General features: G+C 38.9%; 1 protein-coding gene and 1 long non-coding RNA gene across 2 annotated transcripts; one reads left to right on the top strand and one right to left on the bottom strand.

The window, feature by feature from the left end:
* The first annotated feature begins 1,505 nt into the window (after positions 1-1,505).
* oacyl (O-acyltransferase like) lies at positions 1,506-7,446 on the top strand. The gene is made up of 15 exons (XM_034708909.1): positions 1,506-1,785; positions 3,631-3,764; positions 3,860-3,938; positions 4,039-4,174; positions 4,314-4,516; positions 4,605-4,817; positions 4,913-5,015; positions 5,139-5,240; positions 5,379-5,544; positions 5,641-5,720; positions 5,874-5,984; positions 6,177-6,300; positions 6,417-6,603; positions 6,966-7,108; positions 7,232-7,446. Exons 1-15 carry the CDS (start codon positions 1,617-1,619, stop codon positions 7,334-7,336), a joined length of 2,055 nt encoding a protein of 684 aa, XP_034564800.1. The 5' UTR covers positions 1,506-1,616; the 3' UTR covers positions 7,337-7,446.
* Positions 3,498-4,079, bottom strand: LOC117830686. Its single transcript, XR_004634820.1, has 2 exons — positions 3,855-4,079; positions 3,498-3,755 (listed from the first exon to the last, which is right to left on the bottom strand). It is a non-coding gene; the product is annotated as an uncharacterized LOC117830686 (long non-coding RNA).
* Positions 7,447-21,565: the final 14,119 nt, after the last annotated feature.

The raw sequence follows: 21,565 nt of genomic DNA, 5'->3' as shown, positions 1-21,565 counted from the left end.
ACAGTCTGTTACATTAGCATTAGCAACCTTGTGGCTAGCGGCAGCTGCCGTTCTCTATACCAACATGCCATTCCCTACTCATAATAGTACTACTCATACTAGTAATCTTGCTGTCACTCCCAATATTTACATTCTCCGTCTTGCAGCCGGATGCTGCCATTGTGAATCACGCAGAGTCTTGTGTTTTGAGCAGCCTCGCATTTAAGCGTGCTGTAATGCATGCACAGCAGTTTCATGGGTCTCATACAGCAGAGCTTGTAAAACAGATTATGAGTTTACAATGCTAACTGGATTAAGTTAAATGGAATAAACATAAGATATACTGTAGTTATTTTTAGTTATTACTTATTTTTGCTAAAGGAAAAAAAACTCTGTGCAGCTCAACTCTCTTATCTCTTGTGCAACTTATATCTTGGCAAACACAAGTATCGGATTGGGACTCGGTATCAGCAAATATTCAATATTAAAAAAATTAAATTAGGATCAGGTGCCAAAAAAGCTGGTTGGGACATCCCTACTGTTAACATTACATTCAATTGGAAAGATATTTCATACAAATACAATTTCTATATACTTGATTAATCAAGCGATCAATAAATGATATGCTCGGTTGAATTTAGAGGAAAATAAGTAACCGTCACGGATTATCTCAAAGTCCTCAGTGAAAGCCATGCAAGTCTCTGCCTACATGTAATACACATGAGCTACCTGGGTCTTCCATGAGCCAAAAATAGCAAGATAGTTGCACAAGAATGGCAGAGAAGGTAACAGAATACAGTTATCAATGACGACAATGCGCTTCACAACTGTCCTAGACTCATTTTGCATCACAAATCAGGCTTTGATATGCTTGGTAGAAAGGACCTTAAAACCTTATAACCTACGTTTCACTTGCTGATCCCTCTAAAATGTCCTACCATTGCCTAAATTTCCAAATGTGTTCGTTTTGTATATGATTATAAATTACTCATAACTCTAATGACTTGTAATCAGTTCAAGTGATTGAAAAGGATTGACAACTTCACTAATTTAGCTTCTCTCGCATGCTGTGTAAAGATTGTTTCCTCTCCCTGCTGTGTAGGAGTCACAGCATTAACGTTGGTTCTTGGGACAAGCTCGCCCTCTAGTGGTCAATGTTGACTTATTTTAAGAACTGTCTGTAAGTGATGTCCCACAAATGGTTCCATAAAAAAACAAATCCTAGAACGAAATGTGATGATATAGTTACAAATGTGTGCCTTTGAGTTATTCAGATGGAATTAACAACACTTTCCCATTTGAGAAACATCAATTAGGCTCAAGATGTAAAAAGGAAAAACTGCTGCTATCATACAAAATTCTTGTTTTTGGTCATGGAAGTGCAATCGGACTCTGATTTGCAGCTGTAATCATCTTGATCCTGTGTGGTGACATAATCACAGCCTGGATTGTTTTTGTTACCCTCTCATCCTCATGTAACCGAATCCTGCTCACACCTGATGTAGAAAACCAGGTGGAGTCAACCTGCAGTTGCCAAAGCAGTGTTTCAATTCATCCCATGCCAGATGGATTTCATGCTACCTTTGTGATGACGATGTGTACCTACAGGGTTATTTAAACACCTTCTCTGACAAAAGATGCAGTCAGTCTTAAAAATGGCTCTGATTTGGGTGGTGTTCCTAATGATTGCTGGCTGTAGTTTAGCTTTGGAAAGCACGCAGGCTTTGTCTCAGAGGTGTATGGAGGACACCGACTCATTCCTCTGGGAAATTAACCAGGACAGGCCAAAAGAATTTGCTGTTCTCAGTAAGTGTTGCTGTGTTTTGAAATATTTTTTCTTATTGAATTTTAAATCATACTGCCATTTATAATGGTGTGATTCAGATTTGAAGTTAGATGGGCCATCTTAAAACATATGTGTTTATATAAAGTCGTTTTCAAATTTGTTAGGACGTCAGATAGTGAATGCATTTCTTCTACTGTGTGGTTAAAATGATGCTTTTCGGCGGTATTTTTAAACAAATGCAGAAACCGAAATGTGCGAAGTCTTTTTTTTTATATAATTCACAAACTTGTCTGCATACTATGGTACGGAAGAGGATTAGGGCCACAGTAAAAAAAATAAAAATTTAAGGTCAAACTTTTTTTTTATTATTATTATTCTGACATTAATCTCAGAATTCTGACTTTAATCTCAAAATTCTGACTTTTTTCTCAGAATAATAAATAAAATAAAAAATTTGACCTTAAATTTTTACAGTGGCCCTAATCCTCTTCCGTACTATGGAAGCCTGTTACTCCCAGTTAGAAAAATAAATAAAACAAAAACAAAAAAAAGTAGTTAAGTCATAATTATGAGATACTAAGTCATAATTATGAGATACTGAGTCATAATTATGAGATACTAAGTCATTTTTATGAGATACTAAGTCATAACTGGCAGAAACGGGCTTCTATAGCATACAGTAAAAGAAACATATATATTTGATGTACAGACAGAGATAACAGGAAAAGTAATTATTGCTAGGGGGAGGTGGACAAATTCTATGTTAAGATTTTTATTCTTTATTCTTTATTCTTTATTCTTTATTCTTTATTCTATATTCTTTATTCGGATCCGCATTAGCTTCCACAACGTGGTCGCTAGTCTTCCTGGGGTCCACACATAACAATAAAAAACAGTCATTTACAATCACAATTCAAAACATCTTAAAAGATATAATAAAATATTGCTGACCATGAAATAAGCCATAGCAACCCTGAGAAAAAAATAAAATAAAATCTAAAAGAGAAATAGAAAATAATACAAAGAATACAGAAACAGTCAGAAGATCACAACAGATAATAATTGAGTCTCTCTCAAGCTTAAAACAAATCTTTTGATGACTTTTTTAAAAGAGATTTTGTTCTTGAGTTTTCTATTAGTGATGGGAAGCATGTTCCAGGCAATAAATCTTCTATTTAGAACAGTTTGCATCAAGGAATTTGTCCTTGGGCTTGGTAAGGCCAGGAGCTCTGAACTCACTTGACGCGTAGCGTGCTTGTGACACGAACCTATGTACACCAGCTTTTCTTGAAAGAAAATTAAATAACATATTACAGGCTGTAACAATTTTAATAGCTTTCTGTTTTTCAGAGTATTTAATTAAATGGATGTATTGTTTGAACTCATTGCAATGAAGCCAAATGTGCCAAGTAGTAAAAAAACAGGGACAAGAAATAAACAACGTCGACAAAATCTTGTTTTCTTTTATTAAAATGGCAGTAAAAGACATTAAAATCAAATCAAAAGAGGGAGTCTTGGGAGTCTTTTTATGTGTATAATGATCGCAGATTTTAAGGTTAACCTACTTGTTTTATTAATTTTCTAATTTAGTAAGAACATAAGTATAAACTCTGCTGAATGGATGTGGAATGTAATGACACAGTTCAGTCTTTTGCATTGTTTAGCAGAGTTATGAAGTAGCACCTGAAACAAAAAACTTATCTTGAGATGAATTAAAACACATGGCACTTGATTTTAGTGCAATGTTAACATACTTAAATGTCTTAAGAAATGATCAAAATGATAGTCCATGGTCAGTAACACTATGAAGAGGTTTTTTTGGCAACACACTTTGAATTGTTGTTCCTGTTTGTATCCTGGTTCAGTGTATGATTCATTCGGAAAGATGGGCAGCAACGTTGAGGGAGGTAACACCAACCAGCCTGGCTTGCTGCAGCAGTGTCGCTCTGCTCATGGCCCCACATTCTCAGGACAGTACTGCCAGGTGTTCCTGAGGCAGGTAACAACAAAAAGGGATGTTAGAGAAGAAAAAATGTCATCATGACAATTTATATGAGTTGATCTTGAACATAGTTTTTTATATTTTTACCACAGGGAACAGCCCAGTACTTTGTGGGTATTTGTGTTCCTGACTCCTGTGGAGAAGCGGATGTGCAGATGTTGGTAGTGTACGGTGAGTGGTTGTAAAATCTGTTCTCTCTGGACTCACAGTGGTGTCATTCCTTCAGCCTGATACTGTATTTGTTCTGCTTGTGTTTGTTTTATTTTGACAGGGAGACTTCAATATGGTCAGATGTCCCTCATTCCTCCTCTACCTCCCATTTTGGTCAATGATTCCACTCAGGAGATGTTCATGACCCACTGCTTGTCCAACACGATTACCCCTGATGCATCAGATATCACCTGCCTGTCAGTATACTAAGACTTTTCCCTGGCTGTTACCCTTTCTACTGTGTTGTCTGTTTACTGTGAGATGAATTTTAATCCTAAGCATCAATTTGTATTTCTTGAAACGAATGTTCAAATGATACCTTTTATTGTCCTGCAGATTTGTGTGCTGCGTAATGGTAGCCATCCCTCTTGCTGCTACCTTGTCCACAGCTTTAATAAAGTGGCAGCGCAGCAGAGAGGTCAGTCCAGCTGCAGAGTGTTCCTGTTTAAACAGTGATCTCAACCTTTATGGGACCATGAAGAGCAACGGCTCTTCTAGTACTGAAATCAACAGCAACACTTCAGAGGAAAATGGCAGAGGTAAGCACAAGTTTTCCTAAAGGACTTAGCAAGACGATGCATTTATACCCTGCAAACTTAAGATTTTAATTGTTCTTATCTTTCCAAGACAGCAGCAGCCCAAATCCACTATGTTTCCCTCAACGGTGTTTGTACCAGTGCCTTCAGGTGTTTTCTCTACAAACCACCAGCCAGGGTGTCTTAAGCACATCTTCATCCTTCAGAGGAGGAGGCCTCTCGTCCCTAAATGGCATTCGTGTGCTCAGCCTGTTGTGGATCATGTGTGGACACTCTTCACAGTTCCCTGTTGTAAACAACCTGGGTATGACAACGTTTACTTACACTTACTGCGACTTTGTTTTGTATGCTATTCATAATCTACTTTCATATTATGACACTGTGCATTGACTATCACAGATAACTACAAAAACTGGAAGAATACAGTTGAAAGCAGTCCGCTGTACGTGCTCTCCATAAGTGGACCTGTTTTTCTGGCAGTGGACACCTTTTTACTGTTAGGGTGAGACTGAGAACACTTAAACTGAAAACAGAAGTGGACCAATCCCTGCCTGTAAAAAACAATCGTATTATGAAATTAACTTGTCAATTTGAGCTGTTTTATTGGGCAGTTGTTGTGTTTTAGGGGTCTGCTTAGTGCAAGGTCTCTGCTGGGCTCCATTGGCAGGGCTGAAGACAGACTGAGCCCACGCTTGGTGGCCTGCTACCTCATCAGGAGGATTAAGAGGTACTCTTCATTGATCTACACGCTTTAGTTCAATATCTGATTCATCAATATCAATGAGGCAAGCAATGCAAAAAAGAGTTAAAAGACTCATCTAAAACCACTGCTCTAAACATGAATTCTCTTTGTCTTTTTCTGCAGGATTCAGCCACTGCATTTGTTCATTATGTGTCTCACTATTGGCCTTATCTCTCTGGTCCGATGGGGACCCTACTGGTTTCCATTAATAGACACACTGATGGATTGTAAGAGTTACTGGTGGGCAAACTTACTGTTGATTAGCAACCTCCTTCCAGTCCATGAGATTGTAAGTTTAAGCACCTACTAAGACCTGTGGCTTAAATTCTATTCAGACATGTTGAAAGTCTATACAGACTCATTTGATTACCTGATCTCTCCATAGTGTATTCCTTGGACATGGTACCTGTCTCTGGACTTTCAATGTTATGTCACCACACCTCTGTTGGTCTATTTTTACAGACTGTAAGTCCTCTCATATTACTCTTTTAAAAAATGCTAAGTTACTGTCCCCTACTTTTGGAGTAAATATCATTTTGTGAGCCAAAGCTGGGGCCATTACCCACTATTACAGTTCTCAGCCTCTAAACTTATTCATACTGTACTTTGTTTTTTTAGAAACAGAGGTGTGTTTGCATGTGTTGCTGGAGGCCTTCTGCTGATGACTTCTCTGTGCAGTGCTGTTGTAACTGCTCTCCTTCAGCTGCCAGTCTTTCAGCCATCTACACTGTAAGTTTTAGTGACAGTGGTATAATACAATCTAAACCCCAATATATGAAATGTGTCTCATATGCTGAGTATTTGTCACTTTTTAATGTTAGATTTAGTGTAAATACAAAATGAAACCAATCAAAAAGCAAAAAGCTATTGCATTTTTTCAAAAAAATTGAAACTTTTTTTATTTGTTCATTATTTTTGCAGGACATCACAGAATTATGTTTTGTATTACTATGTGAAACCCTACACCAGATATGGACCTTTTTTAATAGGGATCTTGACTGGAATATATCTGACAACAAAGAAAGATCAGCTGTTAAAGAAAAAGGTGAGAACATAAGATTACAAGGTTTTTGAAAACATCATTATGCTCTTTTGTTTAAATATCAAGCCAAACAGACTTGCTAAAGTGCCATCTTGATGATGCACTTGCTGTTTCTACAGTGGCAGGCAGCAGTTGGTTGGTTCTGCTGTCTATCAGTCATGGCTGCATTGGTTGAATTTGCATACATCCTCAGAGAGACCCCAACCTATCCATCTGTGCCACATGCGCTCTACCAGGGGCTGCATAGACAACTGTGGGCTTTGGCTGTGACCTGGATCATAGTGGCATGTGAGGAGGGTTATGGAGGTAAGCAGAGAGCAGGGATATCCCAGATTCAATTACTAAATTCTGGAATAGCATCATACAATTGGGAAAACATATTTATTCAAGTATTTGTTTCTCTCTGTATTCAAACTCTTGAGCATGTCGATCCCAGTCGCTAACATTGGTAACAACATCAAACATAGTTGACATATGAGGGGACCGTAACCATTTCTTTATGAAGTAGAGAACCCAAATTAGAAATTTGGTTAAGAACTTAACTTAACTAAAAAGTTGTACGACAACTTCTTCTTGTTAAGTAAAATATAAAAGCTACAGTTCTACATGTGGTGGTTGAAGTATTTATTAAAAGTTAAATATTTTTGATGTGTCTCTCTGTTTTCTAGGTTTTATCAACAGACTCTTGTCATTGGATGTCTGGGTTCCTCTCTCCAACATAAGTTTTGCCTGCTATCTGACCCATCCAGTCTTCATTATCCTCTACATCGGCTTGCAAGAGACCCCAATCCATTACACGGACATAAATTTTGTAAGTACTTCAGATAACTTCATTATATCTAGCGTTGTACCATTTAATTTGTTACCATTGTTTGGCTGTGTTTGTCTATTTTTCTTTCAATAACATTTCTTGTACGTCTGTTCTCTTCTTTAGATGTACATGTTCCTTGGCCACATTTCACTCACACTGGTGGTGAGCTATGTGCTCACTGTCCTGGTTGAGAAGCCCTATCTTCTTATTAAATGGGGCAGTAAATAGGAACAAGTCAGAGCTGAAAATTACACAGATGACTCACATTTTATTGTCTTTTTGTTTGTGCCTTGTAAGCTATGCCAGTGCTTTTGTTCGGTTATGCTTTTGTTTAAATAAACGTGTTTGTTTCTAAGAAAGAAAATGGTGAAAGTTGGATCATTTAAAAAAAAATTTCAAGTCCTAAGAGGGTTGATATTAATGAGATCCTGCAGATCACACAAAAATAAAGTTGGGGTGCTGGTTTAGCTCAGTTGGTAGAGCAGGCGCAGTCCATGTCGTTCTAGTCATCGGATTGATTCCTGATTCCGACATGATTTGGTGCATGTTATCCCCAACTCCCCACCTACATTTCCTGCCAATCTCAAGTTGTCCTATTGGACAAAGTTAAAAGACCCAGAAAATTAAATTAATACTTAATTCGACCAGAACCATAACCATCAAGAAGAAATGTCCATATTTCTTAAACAGATATAACACCATATCATGCGCATATAGAGTATTTTTTTTCATTTCAATAATATGCCAATAACAGTCATATCCCTTTTGATAACTTTTAGAAGAACCTATTACAGGGACAACAATAACAGAAAAAGGGCCTGCCTTGTGCCCCACCCCCTCTGACAAACAAAACAAAGTTCAAAATCTCATAAAAGATCCAAAACACTAAAAGACTGAGAGGCAGAGACGCTAGAAATTCAAAAATAAAATATCTTATTTACTTATGAAATAAATGTCATACATCTGGAGTCACTTCAAGAAAACATAAAAATCCTAAAGGGAACAAGACAAAATCCAAAAAGCCAAACAGAGTGAAACATTGCTTAAAGTCATTAATTGGAAGTCATTAATAAGGGACTAAAGATGTGAGAAGTACTTCCCTCTTGAGGATGATAAGGCTAGTGTGAATGGATTCCTTGTAATGAAAGCCCTGTAATCATCCACTTGTTAACTGTTCTGGTGTTAAACAACATAAGTAACCTGTGCCACAGTTTTACTGTTCTTTTAATGGCAGTGAGTCAGAATTTACAAGTGACACTGACTCAGCTAATGAGTTCATAACAAAGGTTTTCAGTTTCTTATGACGCAAAAACGCATAGCTACGTTTCTGTCCTAGCACTCGAGTAACGCAGGGCATGTGCTCTGTTATGTGGGGTAATACGTTGAGTAATCCTTTGTGACCAGCCTCAAAGGAATACTTAGATCCCTCTACCAGAAACACACTCCTTATGTGGAGATTTTTACTGCAGTGATGGAGGACTTACGGTACATCGCTGTCCAGGGGTTGGAAATATGTCTGCTTGATTGTTCCACACCTCAGTGTATTATGTTTGACACCATGAGGGAAACAAACATAAATTAACATCATGATTTCTTCAAAACTATCAAGTTTCTTTATTTTATCATTTAAATTATGGGTTTCAAAGTTTGGAGTCTCAGGTGTTTCGTCTCAAGTGGCCTTCAATCAATGCCAAATACGTTTTGCTGCTTCTTTCATAACACTAAGGCATTCTGAAGATGTGTCTCATATCTATAATTTGTCTGCTATGGCCCCCCTGCCTTAATGGGGTCTGGAAAAACATTCGTCAGCCGACTCTCATGCATCCACACAAACAAAGCGTAGTTGTGACGTACACTTCTTACATATGCAGCACCATTTTCCACTTGGTACTGTTGGGGGGGAAGAAGGGCAGAGGCCAGGCTGAGGCAGACTGTGCAACAACATGGGGTAAAAATACATCTTGCTTTAGTAAGATGACACTTCTTTCACTCTGACTACAAGAGCCCACGGGGCCACGTCCCATTTAAAACCCCACAACAACATGCTGAAGATGGTGTAACATGTCTGAGACTGATGGAGCTCTTTCAAATGTTCAAGCTGGTTGTAGATGTTTTGTTTCAGTGAAGTAGTTATACCACAGTGTAAAATCATACATTCAAAGCCTTACTGGTAAAAGTAATTTTAGAAACGTGTTATTTATTTAGTGTTTTCTGTATCGTGTTTTTTATCATTTGAACTACTTTATTTACTTCTGCGTAGTCTACCCTTTTGCCATTCAATTTTCTACACATATTGGGAACAAAGGAGAACATAGGAGAAATTTCTGAGCCAATAATGGAAAACTTTATCTTGAAGTTTATCAGAGTTTATACTAAGTTAAGGTTAGATGGAGTCCTGAGGAAAGGCTACATTCAAATACATGCTAGTTTTCCGTTACGACCAACCCCAGCTTTAACAAAACAGCAGGTCTACACCACAATCTAACAACACACCAACCAGACATTGTAGATGTTTCTGTTAGAGCCATGCCAAAGTGCACACTCATGTCTATCCTTTAATAGCAGCAAGTCCAGTACAGTTTCTAGTCGGTGACTCAATAATGTTATTGTAAGCCAATGGTACAGTCAAGTTATTTAATGACAAAAATCATCTTTTGAAAGAGTCGGACCAAACTATGAGATCAAATAAGGAAAATGATACATGATAACTACATCCATACATGCATCAGTAGTCCCATTATATTCAGTCTGTTGCTTGGGAGATTTACAAGGTTCCAGACTAACAGGTGTGCAGAAGCAAGAGTTACATAATGGCATGAAAAGATCAAAAGGACATGACTTGGTTTTAATGGTTTGTGTCTGCACCTTCAGCTGTTAATTGTACCAGTAACGATAAATAAACTGTTTTTAGTGTGTGCGTGTGTGTTTTTGGCTGCAAAGGGGGGGCTATTCATAAAATTTGGCACTGGTTTCACACACACATACACTAACAATAGAAGCTTTGCACAGTGCTTCTGCCAAAGTAATTGGAGGAGTGTCAGTGTGTCTTATCTAACAATAGTCACACAGTTCTATTTTCCATATTTGATTGAGAAATTTACAACCAAGATATTTCTGTTTTATTGGCAGGTCTTTGGAGTTAAACCATTATTTACAATGTGTTGATTTTAACGCAGAGAAAGTATCCACTCCCAATCACCTGTCACAACAACAATTATGTAAGGGCAATCAAAAATAAACCTTAGTTACAAAACTGTTATTCAACAAATTTATGAAACAGCATTTAGGAAGCAGGCTTCTTAGAGGTATACAGGAAGTTGACATGCAATTTGGTAGAGCTTAGACAACAATTCTGCAATGATGTTTGATTACTCAACTAAAAGAATGCTATCATGGGTTTTCTCAAATGTAAAATGTTATTTTTTCTTTAATAAAGCAGACTAGATGAAAAAGTGATGGAAATAAGAAACTGAAGAGACTGACTTCTCTAGAAAACTGAACAACCTTTGTCGGTGTCCAGAGTCAAGTTATTTTTCTGTAGAGTTAAAAAGCCTATAAACATTTGGGAACTATGCATTTGTGGTTGGAAGTTTGATGTGAAGACTAAAACTCTATTCTCAGGGCTATAGCTAGCTGTTTGTTAGCTTAGCTAACCATATGACTGGAAACAGGTAAACAGCAAGCCTAAAAATCCATCTACCAGCACCACTAAAACTCAAGCTAAAAGATTGTTTCACCATATGCCACAGCCAGGCTAGCTAAATGTGGCTTTCTGATGAGCTAAACTCATATTTAGTTCTAGCTGTAGCTTCACAGTTAGCATACAGTCATGTTGATAATGTCAATTATCCGTTTTATGTCATGTAGTCTCAAGATGTCAGTCTTTAAACTTTCAATTCCCATCAGTATCAAAGCACCATCATGTGATTTGGCCAGAATGTTCATCCTTTTTCTTACAAAGTTTGGACACTGGGAGCAGGTGAGCCAAACTGCTAATTGTTTCTTTCTTTGAAAAACAAACAACAGTTATGCAGGCCATCGTGACTTCAGTTATCACTCTCCAACTGAATTATTGGACCATTCAAATGATTGGAAACTGACTTGCCATTTATGTCATCAGGGATTAGCGTGTGTTCACTGCTTATGAGAAGAGAGATCTGACCAAATGAGAGGCAGAGTCACATTTAATCACTGTCACACCAGGGCTAGATAATTGACTGTTGATGATCTGCCAGAAAAGCCAACTAAGGTCTCATTAGTTTGTTTTGGCCACTGACAACAGTGCATTGTTGCTGTGCCAGGGTATTTAGAAGGGTGTTACTGCTGCCAGAACAACATGACCCCAAATGTCTCAAACCTATCTAAACAAATTTATATCAAAAGAATAATTACCCTTTCAAACACTCTTTAACAGAAAACAAGCTTTATTATCTTTTTGCTACTTTGTACCATAGACTGTAAAATAAAAATATAGACAACATGACAGCTCCCCAAAAGTGATACCAAACCAATGTTTAACTCCTACTGCAGTATAGATCATTTAGCCACATTTGTTTGTGGCTTAACAGATAGAAATTGGTCAATTTAGAAAATCCAGGTACTTTTTTCATAAATATGGTTTCTCTCATCATATTGAGTAGGGGAGAACGGGTTTGGTTGTCACACGGGTTGGTTGGCACACTCGTTATATCTCGCCACCACAGGGCACCGTCTCTCAAAGTGGGGTATGGACATTTCCGGAATTAGGATCAGAGCTCACCTACATAGTCTTCTCTGGAGTAAGACAGCTGAACTTGAGGTGAGAGGACTTTTTGTGTTTCTCATGTCAAATTGTAAATATTCAGCTCCTCATTATTTTTCTTCTAGGCTTTTAAACTCTGGGTTTATAACAAAAAAAATGTTACCCTTACAAAGTGTGAGGGGAAAGCTGTAGGTTAGATTTGTATTAGCTAGCTAACTACTTGTTAGATGGTTGTTAGCCTTGATGCTAGCCAAAAATTCCAGTTGGGGTTGGTTGTCACATGTAACAACCAACCCCTATGTTGGCAAAATCATGCATGGTGAAATGAGTTGGAGTGCGCAGACCCTACATTTGCCACCACTGTAACTTAGACAGTGACTGCATGTAGCCTAGTTGATTAGGCCATTATTGTTCGGCCTATTTGTTTTGTTCTTTATGTTGTTATATAGGCTGGCCTAAAGAGGTGTTTCCTGTTCATGTTCCTTGCTCATTTTATATTAAAATGCATTAAGTTAGGTAGGCCTATCACATGTCAGTGCAATTAAACTTTCAAATTTATTTCTGCCTTCTTGCCTTTTTTAAAAGATTTTTCCCATTAAAATACCATTGTGACAACCAACCCCATAGTGTGTGACAACCATCCCCGTGATGGGGTTGGTTGTCACAATGTGTCAGAGTGTCTTTGATAGTTAATTACTTCTTTTTTACAATGAGTTGGAAAATGAGAGGGATACACATTTCAAGCCAACACCTTAAGCTTCAATTTAATGTAGGAATAACTATTGAAAGATGTTTTGATGATGAGCAATCATCAAAACAGTAAAAAGTGTGACAACCAACCCCGTTCTCCCCTACTTATCAAACCGAGTTTTGTTCAGGTGTTTAGTTTTTAAGAATTCTGGATTTGATTAGTAATTTAATGCCGCATAATGGGGTAGATGCTATGATTGACAGACAAAAGTGGCTCCTGTTGGGATGTGTCTATTGGATAATATGATAAGAGAAGGAAGATGAAGAGAAAATAAGACAAACAATGGGAGTCATTGACCTTTGCATAACAGTGGCTATCTGTTTCAAAGAGACTGAGGAATCTGTTCTGCTGTGGACATTACTGACCTGAGGGATCGTTGCTGATTTATTTGTAAGTTAAATGTGTGCTTTGATCAGCAGAACGGATGAGATATCAACAACCTGGATCTGGCAGACTCCGGTCTCAAAGGCCTCACCAACACAACCTGTTAGTGCCTGTCGTGGGGGACATATTGGCTACTATACTACTGCTACTAACGGGGGAAGGTGGAGACACATCATCCAACTTTATGTACACTCAATGGTTTGAACCTAATTAAAGCTGGGGTTGGTAGTCAGATTTAGATACACTTTTTGTTATACTGGTTAAAATGATCTTTATGTCCTGATTGCAATCAATACATAATGTGTTCTTAAAAAACTGTGGGAAAAAAAGCTGCTATCTACAGCCGGAATAAACCTGGGAAAACACCAACCAATCCCTGCCATCAGGAGCCAAATTATGAAACCAATCAAATCCTGCCCTGCCGTTCTGCCCGCCTCCTGCACGTACATTTCATGTTTTTTTGTGTTTTTAACTTTCACTATGATAATGTTTTGGTGTTTTCTTACCGCTGAGTGAGACATAAGTTCACATAGTGCAAAACACAAATGATGTGCTGAGGACCGGTTTGGAATCAGTCACGATTGTTAGACAGAGTCCTGAGGAAATGCTACATTCAAACTCATGCTAGTTTTCCGTGACTACCAACCCCAGCTTTAATGTAAGTGGATAAGAACTCTATCAGATGAGTGTCACCCACACAAAGTATTATCAGTGTTACAGTCAGGCAGAAAATTAAAACTGTTGTAGGTTGCAAAAGTCTAAAGTATTAGCAATGACTTGAGTGTGAAGACTGACAAAGACAATAGACACAAAAAATCTGAAGGGCCCCTCCGTTTTCTTGTTAAAATTTCATAATTGATAGACATTGGCTACCCTCAGAAACAGCTAATGTTAGTATCCTGCTGCCTCCAGCCATGTTAGCTTGAAATGTGTTGATGTCTAACATTACCATGGTAAAACCTTACATGAAAGTAAAGACATGCATTTTTAGCAAACTGCAGTGCTAGCTAGGAAGTGGATATATGGCTAATATTAGCTGTTGTTGGCCTGGTGCACCCAGGATTTTCACAATCCATTTTCTTTCAATTTCACAACCACTGTCCATTCTGTATACGAGAAATTGAACAGTGAAGGACTGGAGGGACCCAAGTACATTTTTCAAGTTAAAACAACATATTTGATAGTCAATTTGCTAACTTAAATTTCTGACGTCATGCTATTGTATATACATATAGATATGCTAACACCGGACACGAACGCCACATTGGAAGGATTTCACCTGCTGTGGGCGGACAGGATACAGGAGAGCAAGACTGAACGAACTGGTGAAGAAGAAGGCCAGCTCAGTCCTGGACCCTGTGGAGGTGGTGGCTGACAGGAGAATTATGGCCAAGCTGTCTTATCTGATTGATATTTCTTTGTATAAATATATATATTCTTGTTAAATTCTTGTACTGTACACCTTCTTGTTTGCTGCTGTAACTCCGTGAATTTCCCGTTGCGGGATGAATAAAGGAGTATCTTATCTTATCTTATCTTATTAGCAAAAAGGTAGCTGAAAGCTAACATTACCACCTGACAGTGCACTGTGATACAATATAAAAATAAATTACTATAGTAGCTTGGAAGTAGTAAGATGCTATCTTAAACTGTTGGTCGCCCATGGGTTATTAAAATAGTAGTTTTACCCTGAAATATGGCCTGCCGTTACTCTGGATTTGATAACAGCTGTCCGATAACATACATAAATATGACTGTAGCACAATAACAGCTATAACACTATATATATTCAGTTTTTCACCCTGATTGAGAAGGGAAATAATTCCTTAACCCAAAAATACATTTTTAGTATGTAATTTTACTTTCTCTTCCAAGATTTAAAAACATCCTTTATTTTCATTTATTTGCCAACTTTGGGACAAAACCCTTAAATCAGAGTCACCGTCTTAAGTAGGCCATGACTTAAAACAGCATGTAAATATAGGTATCAAGTGTTAAATGTTCAAGATCGGCACATGTCTGCAATATCAGGTAACTGACTTTGTACTAGCAGGGAGCAACATTTACAAAAATAGATCCACACCCCGAGACCACTAACTCTGCCTGAGCTCATTCTGAAGTCCTACATCATCGGTCTATATCCCCAACAACACTGCAATGAAAAGGGTACGTACTGCATGCATGACTGGAAATCCCCTTCAGTTTTAATACCTCTAGTAGTAAGAATAATCTTATCATGTGTGAATCAGCTGAGTGGTAACTTGTTAGGCATTTGTTTGTGGCTTTCTTTCTGGAAATGACCCAATTTGCCAATTACTCTGCTTAGCATGCAACACTGCTGGTATTTTGACATACATACACTCGGCTATGCTTGTTAATTGTGGTAATGATAACTTTGTCAAAGAGTTAGTTCCTCAAAGTGAGTGATTGTTTTTTTAATTTGTGCTTTTTATTAGCTCATTTGTTTCTGCCATAGTTGAGAAAATCTGACAATCTGAGGCAGCTTTTGTTGTATTTCTAGTTGTATAGTCAGTTTTGAGCGTTCAGCTTTCCACCAAGTTGTGCACAGACAGCTTTAGGCTTAGACATGCAGCAGGCTCTCGAGGGTGTTGTGTGTCTGAGGATGGATCTATTTTGGCACAGACGGTCAAGATGAAATCGAATTACACTTTCTTGCTCTCTGTCATGCAGGTGCTGACAACTTTATTGTTTTTTAATGCTAGAACATATCAAACCCAATCTAAAACATGTATCAACAGAATCAACAACACTGATTTCTGTTCAATTCATATTTCTAGTCCCTCTGAAAGTACAGTTGTGCTCATAAGTTTACATACCCTGGCAGAATTTGTGATTTTTTTGGGCCATTTTCAGAGCATATGAAAGATAAGAGAAAAAAAAAAATTCACTCATGGTTAGTGGTTGGGTGAAGCAAAATTTTTATCAAACAACTGTGTTTACTCTTTTTATATCATAAAGAAAACAGAAACTACCCAAGAAACCATAAATTCTGCCAGGGTATGTAAACTTATGAGCACAACTGTATACGTACAAATGATATAGACTTCTATCATGCAAGTGATAATCAAATCTAAAATTTGAGCTTGTGTCTTAAATGTGTTGGGCTGTTTCAGTTAAACATAAATGTATCTTTGACAATGTTAAATAGATTAATTTAACATTTACTGATAACAGAAAGTTTATTGATACACACTACAACGATTTACTTTTTCTATAAACCTTTATTAAAGAGACTTTCAGCTTCAAGATATAACAGATTTTCAGCATCAAATGTCTTTTGCAGTCTCAAGTTTGTAAGATCACATTTTAATTCAAGGTGTTTGTCAGTAGACTTACTAATGTTATCGGTACGGTAGTAAACATTGCAGACTCGAGGGCTCGGCTAGGTGTCCTTCACTGGAATGTGATGAATGCAGGTCATGGGTGAAGATGCACTGGTATTTTTCCAGCATCTGTGCCACCAGTTCCTCTCCTGCAATCTTGTGTATCAGGGTGCATGTTTTGAAGTGCCCCTTTTCAACACTTCATGTCAGGCCTCTGCAGATCTAACAGGTAGCGGTAAAACCTTTTTTGAAGTAGGGTTCTGTAAAGACACAGTAAAGGTTTTACTGTCATCCTGAGGACGTATCTGATTACAGACTGTGATAGAAATTAACAGGAGACATCTCAAGTATAAGGTATGCCTGCAGTTTAACAATATGCATACTTGAACACATTTGACCAAATTATGGAGTTTCAAATATAATCAGAAACCTCTGAGGTACTGTACTTTTACAAACTTCTGAAAGTTTTTTATGGTGTGATTTTTTTTATTTTAACAAGTTTATCCTTAGTTATGATGAGATTTTTTCCATGGCCACTTTTCCCTTGAGATTTACTGTGGACTAATTTGACCCGGATGGCAGCCGCCTAGTTCTAAATGTAATGTCCCCACATGAGGACGCCAGGTCATGAGAGGTTAATAAATATCAGGTATCAGGCGGCATTAATTAAGGGCTCCAGATCCTCTTCGGGAATGCTTAAGTGTAATAGTTTAATTATTAAATGTATATATATTGTTTTCTTTAAGTCATATTACATTTTCTCTCAATTTGTAAAAAAGTAAACTTTTAAGTTTGTGCTTTGCTCCGGGCTGAAAACAAATTGTAATTTGACAAGATAGTGTTTCAGTAACAATTTTCAATCAATGCCAAATGCTGTCAGAGTTTGTAATATAAATACATAAACACAACATAATCTTCAAGCACTCATTGAAGACACCCACCCTGTTACGCCCTCATCCCAATGCTCCTGCTCTTATAATAAGTTACATTATCTACCACAGGGGCGTCAAACTCATTTCAGTTCAGGGGCCACATACAGCCCAAGTTTATTTGAAGTGGGCCAGACCAGTAAAATTGTAACACAATAACTTATAAATAAGGACAACTCTAAATGTTTCCCTTTGTTTTAGTGCAAAAAAGTACAAGTACATTCTGTAAATGTTCACATTTAATGAACCATCTTTCTACCAAAACAGCTGTTGTATTTTTTGCAATGATGAGTCTCATAGTGGGGCCAAATATTATATTCTTTAAGCATTGAAACCTGCCGCAAACACACCAAACACACAGGTTACCCATTCACCTGACACCGAGTGTGATGTTTACTGCAAAAGAACAGAGATTATAATAATGAAGAAGGTAAAGTTGATTATTATGGGCCCCTCAGCTCCAGCATGAACAGTTTGCTTGCTGGACAGTGTTGTATACAGGTGTGTAGTGCTAGTGTTAGTAGTTAGTGGATCATTTTATAGTGCTCTAAAAAGTCTTTAAGAATCTTAACCGGAATATGCAAACATCAAGTAATCTACTTTCTCATTTTGAGAAAAATAGTCCCGGAAAAAAAGCGAAGTTCAGGTGCACTCAGTCAGCACTATGATTTTATGCGACCCCAAGAGGACAAATTTGAATGGTTACTTTTATTGAAAAATTGCAGTTAATGTCTTCTCTGTAATTTTTTCACTTTGCAAAGTCGTTCCGCAGGCCGGATTGGAAACTCTGGCGGGCGTGTTTTGGCCCGCGGGCTGCATGTTTGACACCCCTGATCTACCACATGACCCGCAATGTTCCCTAGCACCCAAACATGAAGGGAGAGCCAGTTCATCAAAGGGGTTATATTAAGAATGCACCTCCCATCGCAGGTGTTTTGTCAAGTTAGGCCCATGACTAAGGAGGCTTAACAGTTAACTCCAGCGCCCCAGAACCACCACCCTCCATTCTAGCTCCCAACTTCCATCATACCTTCATGAGAAAAGGGGAAGAGAGAAGAGAAAAACAGAGAGAGGAGTCTGTAGAAAGGTGTTAAAAAGAAGACAGAGAGGGCAGTATGAGGGTGAAGCTCACCCCTGTCTGGTTAAGCTGACATGGCATGAGAGGGAACAAATGAGAGAAAGGAGATGAACAGTTTACCTTTATCTTTGTCTTTGCCCACAACTGGGATTATTTTTACTCATCCAAATCCACAAACTTCTTTCAACTTCTTCATCTAACATCTCCTTTACTGCCTTTCAAAAGTGTTGTCCATGTACTCCCAGTTCTCCCAGTAATGAGATAATTGATTGTGCTATGAACCCTCTACGCCCACTTCTTCTGGACCTAACTTTCCATCTTTGCTGTTCAGCTTCTGCTGCCATATCTGCAAATCTAAGCTTTTTCCTTTCACTTCCTCCAAAAAGTCCTCCCATGGCCCTGTCAGTCCTACAAAATAAACAGCTCACTAACAAACTATTACACTATGTCAGGCCTCCAGTTAGTGCAAACTCTCTCCCATAAAACAACAAGTTCTCCTCCCAGATCTATCTGCTTTTCCCAATCATGGCGTGACTCGAAAACCTACCACTTTAACATCTATCTCTCTCTCAAGTACAAACTGAATTTCTGCACTCTCTTCCTGATTCCTAAAATAGTAATATATCTATTTTGCAGACAACATATATTTTCTATGCCCTCCGCTGTGCAAGAGAACGGAACAGGAGCATGTCATCTGCAAATGGCAACAACACAACAACTTACAAGACATTTTTATCAGCTATAAAGTAAAAACAACAGGAAGGTTTCCTGTTGATAAGGAATGTCAAGTGACTTTTAAAAGCTTCTAAAATAGAGGCAGCATGCTATTTGAAGTGGCATCTCCTGCTGCTTTTATAAACAGCTAGAGGGAGATAGTGGGCCTCACTTCAGATACTTCAGATGGGGGAAGTACACATGCTCATGAGGCTAAGATCTGTAGATATTTGACTTCCTGCTTTTGAAGTTTAACTGAGAATGATGTGAACTCTGTTTTGCTTTGCAGGTACACAATCTGTGAATGGGAAAGCTCAGACCCATGGGAGTAAATGAAACAAGAAAAAACAGGCACAGACAATGTGTGCACAGAACTTGAACTTTTGTCCCAAAGCTTGGCCTGTGGTGTTTGACAGCTGACGTCCTCCTCAAACGGCACAACTACAAGTCCCGATGGATCTGCCGGCCATTTGCACCGATGACCAAGCACAGTTACCACCACGACATCTTACAGACAGTGAAACCGGGGATTTAAACTCTTTTCCTCTTCTGCACACCCAAATAGAAAACATACTGGCTGCATACGAGACTGTGTCAGATCTCTCAAACCTCAGTGATGACTCATTAGAGAATTTGTCTAACATTTCCAAAAGCCTCCCTCAGGATATAAGCATGGACTCAGACTTAGGATTAGATCTAGAGTGTTTGCCGCTTTGCTCAGAGCCTGTACCACAGGTTGATGACATCAGGGTTTGTAGCCATTTTGGCTCTTCAAAACATGGATTACCTCTTTTACCTCAATTCTCTTATGACCCTATTTCACACCTCTCTGAATCCTTTTCAGACATTAAACATGAAACATGTATTCCAGATCAGACTTCTGAGGCCATGTCATCTTCTACAGAGGGCTTGATGAAGCCATCTATCACTGAGCCTCTCTCCATCCCCAACCCCAGCCCTAAATGCAGTCAAGTCACTTGTCTATCAAGGTCTTTATCACATGGTTCGGATAGTTTGGAGAGTGATGGAGCCACAGCACCAGTGTCAGAGCTTTATATCTTTGAAAATGAGACAAGGGACTTTATACTAAGCCCAAATGTAGATCCGGAGGGGATTAAATGTCCTGACTACCAGCCATTATCAGAAACAGAGAGGGCCAAAGCGGACCCGAACTGCGGAACACAAGTCCTGATGAGTGATTCAGAAAACCTGGTGACACAGTGTCATCACAGCTCAAGTGAGGAACAAGTTATAGCGGACTATGATTCACATGTGGATCATCTAGGATCACCTGCTATGGATGCCTATGAGTCAGGCTTGAAGGCAGGAAATGATGCAGGACAAGGAAAAGCAGAGGTCACTGATTTAACCCCCCAAACACATCAAAGCAACAGCCCAGTCGAGCTGTGGCTGGACGCCTGCCAGTATCTGTCAGGTGAGGATACAGGAGATAGAAATGATTCGAACAGGACAAGACATTCTGTGATGCAAGGAGTGCTCACGGACACCAGTGACTGGTGTTTTTCCCCAGGAGAAACACAGGTATCAGGTTACTACTCTGAAGGAAGCGAAGTGATTGGCTGGTCCGGCGATGACACCAAAGGTTGGGGGCCACCGGTTGAGAGGTGGTCTTCAGTGGACAGCTGGGCAACTGCACTCTCAGACTGGACGGACATCATCGCTGCTCCACCGGAGGACTTTACAGCTGCCTTCACAGAGATAGGAGCTGAGATAGATGCTTTGACGCAGGCGCTAGCTGAGGTACATACTCAAATAGACACAGAATCGAGGAAGGGTCAAGAGGCAGCAGTGCAGACACACTCACAACCATCCATGGGTGTCAAGGATCAGCCCCTTGAGGCACATAACATCCCAGAGGGATCCATGCTCTCCGGGCAGGGTTGTCTGTTTTTCAGCCTTGAATCTGTTGGAGGAGAGCTCCAAGACAGAGATGCCTCCCAGAGCGTTGAATCCTTATGTGATTCGATACAAGCCACAGAAATAGGAAAAGTGCAAGAGATCCAGAGCAGCAGCACTGAGAGTGCTCCATGCCCATCAAAACAGGAGTCAGCCATGGGTTCATCTGCAGCTCTGATGGCCTGTCCTGGAGAATGCAACATAGGTTTGACTCCAGGATCTACAACTTCTGATTATCTGGACTTTTTTCACTTTGGTGGATTTGGGGAGGGTGTGGAGACAGACAGTTTAATCAGCTATGAAGAAGATCCAACCATACTGAACATAACAGAGGATACAGATTTGGAGGGACAACATGCACCTGCAGGGCTGATGATGGATAAGGTAAGAAGTCCTTGTGTCTTTTTGTTAACAGTTTGTGGACTCAGTATACTTGGCAATTTGGAGCAGTGTTAGTCAGGTGGAAAAACTGTGCTTTTTTTTAATGTGATAGCTTAAAATACGATCCTGCAAACACAGGCAGATACATGCTGGAACCAACATTCACAAACCCAAGTCACTTTCTCTGTAGTGTGTGGCAGAGAGAGTGAAGTGGAAAG

Source organism: Notolabrus celidotus, chromosome 19 (genome assembly GCF_009762535.1).
Source record: "Notolabrus celidotus isolate fNotCel1 chromosome 19, fNotCel1.pri, whole genome shotgun sequence".
NCBI lineage: Eukaryota > Metazoa > Chordata > Actinopteri > Labriformes > Labridae > Notolabrus > Notolabrus celidotus.
Note: the sequence above shows the minus strand (reverse complement) of the source record. Positions and strands in the feature narration are given on the sequence as shown.

Excerpts from the sequence above, each read along its gene's own strand:
- oacyl (XM_034708909.1), top strand. The coding sequence starts at position 1,617 with ATGCAGTCAGTCTTAAAAATGGCTCTGATTTGGGTGGTGTTCCTAATG. Across the intron at positions 1,786-3,630 it reads AAAAGAATTTGCTGTTCTCA|TGTATGATTCATTCGGAAAG; the intron begins GTAAGTGTTGCT and ends ATCCTGGTTCAG. Across the intron at positions 7,109-7,231 it reads ATTACACGGACATAAATTTT|ATGTACATGTTCCTTGGCCA; the intron begins GTAAGTACTTCA and ends TCTCTTCTTTAG.